This window comes from Micromesistius poutassou, assembly GCF_964030765.1.
Source record: "Micromesistius poutassou genome assembly, chromosome: 15".
NCBI lineage: Eukaryota > Metazoa > Chordata > Actinopteri > Gadiformes > Gadidae > Micromesistius > Micromesistius poutassou.
This window is the reverse complement of record NC_140285.1, coordinates 1,868,864-1,873,863: the sequence shown is the minus strand read 5'-3', so window position 1 is coordinate 1,873,863 and position 5,000 is coordinate 1,868,864. Positions and strand designations below refer to the sequence as shown.

Below are 5,000 nucleotides of genomic sequence, written 5' to 3'. Positions count from 1 at the left end.
ACCATCTACTCCTAGCTTAGAGGCCGTTAGAGGTACTACATGCTAGTCTCTAGTGAACCGCCTAGAGGCCGTTAGAGGTACTACATGCTAATCTCTACATGCTAGTCTCTAGTGAACCGCCTAGAGGCCGTTAGAGGTACTACATGCTAATCTCTACATGCTAGTCTCTAGTGAACCGCCTAGAGGCCGTTAGAGGTACTACATGCTAATCTCTACATGCTAGTCTCTAGTGAACCGCCTAGAGGCCGTTAGAGGTACTACATGCTAGTCTCTAGTGAACCGCCTAGAGGCCGTTAGAGGTACTACATGCTAATCTCTACATGCTAGTCTCTAGTGAACCGCCTAGAGGCCGTTAGAGGTACTACATGCTAGTCTCTAGTGAACCGCCTAGAGGCCGTTAGAGGTACTACATGCTAATCTCTACATGCTAGTCTCTAGTGAACCGCCTAGAGGCCGTTAGAGGAGCTACATGCTAGTCTCTTCCACTAAGCCTGGCAGTATATGGGGTATTTAGGGTGCAGCGGTGGCTCGGGTCAAGGCTCACCGTGTGGTTCTGTACTTTCAGACCGAGAAAACCAATCCATGCTCATCACGTAAGTCAGCATGCTGGAGGAGAGAGGAGCTCATTACTCCCCCAAACCCCTTATTACTCCCCCAAACCTCCCATTACACCCCCAAGCCCCTTATTACTCCCCAAAACCTCCCATTACTCCCCCAAGCCCCTTATTACTCCCCCAAACCTCCCATTACACCCCCAAGCCCCTTATATACTCCCCAAAACCTCCCATTACTCCACCAAGCCACTTATTACTCCTCAAAACCTCCCATTACTCCCCCAAGCCCCTTATTACTCCCCAAAACCTCCCATTACACCCCCAAGCCCCTTATATACTCCCCAAAACCTCCCATTACTCCACCAAGCCACTTATTACTCCTCAAAACCTCCCATTACTCCACCAAGCCACTTATTACTCCCCAAAACCTCCCATTACTCCCCCAAGCCCCTTATTACTCCCCAAAACCTCCCATTACTCCCCCAAGCCCCTTATTACTCCCCAAAACCTCCCATTACTCCCATTACTCCCCTCAACACATCGTTACTCCTCCTCATACCTTATTTCTCCTCAGCTGCCATCAGTCTGTTTTCTTTCTCCTCAGAGGGGAGTCGGGAGCAGGGAAGACAGTCAACACTAAGAGAGTCATCCAGTACTTTGCCATCGTCGCTGCTATGGGAGACACCGTGAAAAAAGGAGTACGTCTTTCTCTCCTCCTCTAACTCCTCCTCCATCTCCTTGAACTCCTCCTCTATCTCCTCCTGTAACTCCTCAAACTCCTCCTCTATCTGCTCTTAACCTTTTCTATCTCCTAACTCCTCCGCTTTATCCTCTAACTCCTAACTCATCCTCCTCCTCCTCTATGCCTGCTCCTCCTCTAACTCCTCCTCCTCATTCTCCACCTCCTCCTCTAACTCCTCCTCCTCCTCCTCTCATAACGCCTGCTCCTCCTGCTCCTCCTCTAACTCCCCCTCCCCCTCCCCCTCCTCCTCCTCCTCCTCTAATGCTGTTCCTCCTCCTTCTCCTCCTCCTCTAATGCTGCTCCCCCTCTTCCTCCTCCTCTAATGCTGCTCCTCCTCCTTCTCCTCCTCCTCTAATGCTGCTCCTCCTCCTTCTCCTTCTCCTCTAATGCTGCTCCTCCTCCTGCCCCTCCTCTCTCTAGGGCTCCCTGGAGGATCAGATCATCGAGGCCAACCCGGCCATGGAGGCGTTTGGAAACGCCAAGACCATCCGCAATGACAACTCGTCTCGCTTCGTAAGCGGCCGTCCGTCACCACGGCGACCATCTGCCAGCCCATAATAACAAGAGCTGTATGATGAGCCTGTCTCTCTCTTGTCCAGGGGAAGTTCATCAGGATCCACTTTGGACCCACGGGGAAACTGGCCTCTGCTGACATCGACATCTGTATGTTAGACCCCCGAGCACACCAATAGACCCCCAACCCTGGTCCTGGTAAACCCTAGACCCAAGACTAACCCTAACCCTGGAGCCAGAACTAACTCTAACCCTGGTCCCAGTACACCCTCCTAGAACCAGGACTAACCCCAACCCTGGTCCCAGAACTAATGCTAACCCTAGTCCTAGTACACCCTAGACCCCAGAACTAACCCCAACCCTGGTCCTAGTACACCCTAGACCCCAGAACTAACCCCGACCCTGGTCCTAGTACACCCTAGACCAGGTCCCAGTATAACCCTAGACCAGGTCCCAGTATAACCCTAGTCCAGGTCCCAGTATAACCCTAGACCAGGTCCCACTATAACCCTAGACCAGGTCCCACTATAACCCTAGACCAGGTCCCAGTATAACCCTAGACCAGGTCCCACTATAACCCTAGACCAGGTCCCAGTATAACCCTAGTCCCAGCCTAAATCTAGTTCCACAAAGCCCCATTCCCATCATATAAATGATAACATATTATTACATATACATATTATGTCATTCTATCATAACATACTCTATATTGTTCAGATCTTCTGGAGAAGTCCAGGGTGGTGTTCCAGCAGCCCGAGGAGAGGGGATACCACATCTTCTACCAGATCCTGTCCAATCAGAAGCCAGAACTACAAGGTGGCCCGTCTGTAGTTTAACCCGATCTACTAGCGTACGCTAATCCTAACCCTAATATTAACATTGAAATAATGTTAGTATTAATATGTGATGTCATGGTTGATGTGTGATGTGTGATGTGATGTTTGATGTTTGTTGTCATGTTTGATGTGTGATGTGTGATGTCATGTTGGATGTGTGGTGTGGTGTGATGTGTGATGTGTGATGTGTGATGTGGGATGTGGGATGTGTGATGTGTGATGTGTGATGTGATGTGTGATGTGTGATGTGTGATGTGTGATGTGTGATGTGTGATTTGATGTGTCATGTGTGATGTGTCATGTGTGATGTCATGTTGCAGACATGCTGCTGGTGACCACCAATCCCTATGACTACCACTTCTGCTCCCAGGGTGAAACCAAGGTAACAGGGATCAACGATGGGGAGGAGCTTAACCTCACTGATGTAAGTACCACGCCGGATATATCTGAAAACACACACGCACACATACACATTGACACACACACACACACACACACACACACACACACACACACACACACACACACACACACACACACACACACACACACTCACTTTCTCCTATCTGTATGTGTGTGTGTGTGTGTGTGTGTGTGTGTGTGTGTGTGTGTGTGTGTGTGTGTTTATGTGTGTGTGAGTATGCGTGTGTGTGTGTGTGTGTGTGTGTGTGTGTGTGTGTGTGTAGCATGCGATGGACACTCTGGGCTTCCCCGTGGAGGAGAAGTATGGCTGCTATAAGATCGTCGGAGCCATCATGCACTTTGGAAACATGAAGTTCAAGAAGAAGCAGAGAGAGGAGCAGGCAGACACAGACGGCACAGAGAGTAAGACCTCCTACCTGCTCTGTGTGTGTGTGTGTGTGTGTGTGTGTGTGTGTGTGTGTGTGTAGGTGATAGTAGTCCTACCCGTGTGTGTGTGTGTGTGTGTGTGTGTGTGTGTGTGTGTGTGTGTGTGTGTGTGTGTGTGTGTGTAGGTGATAGTAGTCCTACCTGTGTGTCTATAGGTGCTGATAAGGCGTCCTACCTGTGTGTGTGTGTGTGTGTGTGTGGGAGTGTGTGTGTGTGTGTGTGTGTGTGTGTGTGGGGGTGTGTGTGTGTGTGTGTGTGTGTGTGTGTGTGTGTGGGTGTGTGTGTGTGTGTGTGTGTGTGTGTGTAGGTGCTGATAAGGCGTCCTACCTGATGGGGATCAGCTGCTCTGAGCTCCTCAAGACTCTTCTTCATCCTCGGGTCAAAGTGGGAAATGAATTCATCGTTAAAGGACAGACCGTAGAGCAGGTACCTGTCTGTCTGTCTGTCTGTCTGTCTGTCTGTCTGTCCAGATTTCAGTTGTAACTAAGTGCCTAACAGGTGAATGAGTTATTCAGTGATTAAAACATGTATTAACTAGTGTCTAACAGGTAAACTATGATTCATGTATTCTCTAACAGGTGAACTATGATTCATGCATTATCTAACAGGTGAACTATGATTCATGTATTCTCTAACAGGTGAACTATGCGGTTGGGGCACTAGCCAAGGCGACCTATGACCGGATGTTTAAGTGGCTGGTGGGTCGGATAAACCAATCGCTGTACATGACTCTGCCCAGACAGTACTTCATCGGGGTGCTCGACATCGCTGGCTTCGAGATATTTGACGTAGGTCTACAGAAATCTCTCTCTCCCTTTCTATCTACTGTCTACTGTCGATAGAGATAGATAAGAGAAACAGAAATAGGAAGACAGACAGACAGACAGACAGACAAACAGACATGTACTGAATCTTGTCTCTCTCTCCAGTTCAACAACTTTGAGCAGTTGTGTATCAACTTCACCAACGAGAAGCTGCAGCAGTTCTTCAACCACCACATGTTCGTGCTGGAGCAGGAGGAGTACCAGCTGGAGGGCATCGAGTGGACCTTCATCGACTTTGGCCTGGACCTCAAGGCCTGCATCGACCTCATCGAGAAGGTCTGGACCTGGGACACCTGGGGAGACCTGGGGAGACACCTGGGGACATGGGGGACACCTGGGGACATGGGGGACACCTGAGGACATAGGGGTTCAATCCCCAATGTCCTCAGTTTACCTGTAGGCATTCTAGAGCAAGATGACCCCTGACCCCTCCCTGCTCCCTAATCACCTGGATCTGACCTCCCTGTTAGTCCCTATGTGATCTGATGTCTCTGTCTCTCTCCCCGGTCTCTCTCTGTGTCTCTCTGTGTCTCTCTCCCCGGTCTCTCTCTGTCTCTCTCTGTGTCTCTCTGTGTCTCTCTCCCCGGTCTCTCTCCCCGGTCTCTCTCTGTGTCTCTCTGTGTCTCTCTCCCCGGTCTCTCTCTGTCTCTCTCTGTGTCTCTCTGTGTCTCTCTCCCCGGTC

At 50.1% G+C, this 5,000-nt stretch overlaps 1 protein-coding gene across 1 annotated transcript in view; it reads left to right on the top strand.

The window, feature by feature from the left end:
* Positions 1 to 5,000, top strand: part of LOC311359694 (myosin-7B-like) — a gene marked incomplete at its 5' end in the record, with an annotated part of 24,103 nt that overhangs the window by 1,736 nt on the left and 17,367 nt on the right. Inside the window, 10 exons of the mRNA XM_084479750.1 lie at positions 566 to 593; positions 1,129 to 1,252; positions 1,717 to 1,809; positions 1,896 to 1,959; positions 2,527 to 2,625; positions 2,966 to 3,069; positions 3,332 to 3,470; positions 3,802 to 3,920; positions 4,133 to 4,282; positions 4,424 to 4,594. Coding sequence (XP_084335876.1) covers positions 566 to 593; positions 1,129 to 1,252; positions 1,717 to 1,809; positions 1,896 to 1,959; positions 2,527 to 2,625; positions 2,966 to 3,069; positions 3,332 to 3,470; positions 3,802 to 3,920; positions 4,133 to 4,282; positions 4,424 to 4,594 — 1,091 coding nt within the window. The remainder of the gene's footprint in view (positions 1 to 565; positions 594 to 1,128; positions 1,253 to 1,716; positions 1,810 to 1,895; positions 1,960 to 2,526; positions 2,626 to 2,965; positions 3,070 to 3,331; positions 3,471 to 3,801; positions 3,921 to 4,132; positions 4,283 to 4,423; positions 4,595 to 5,000) is intronic.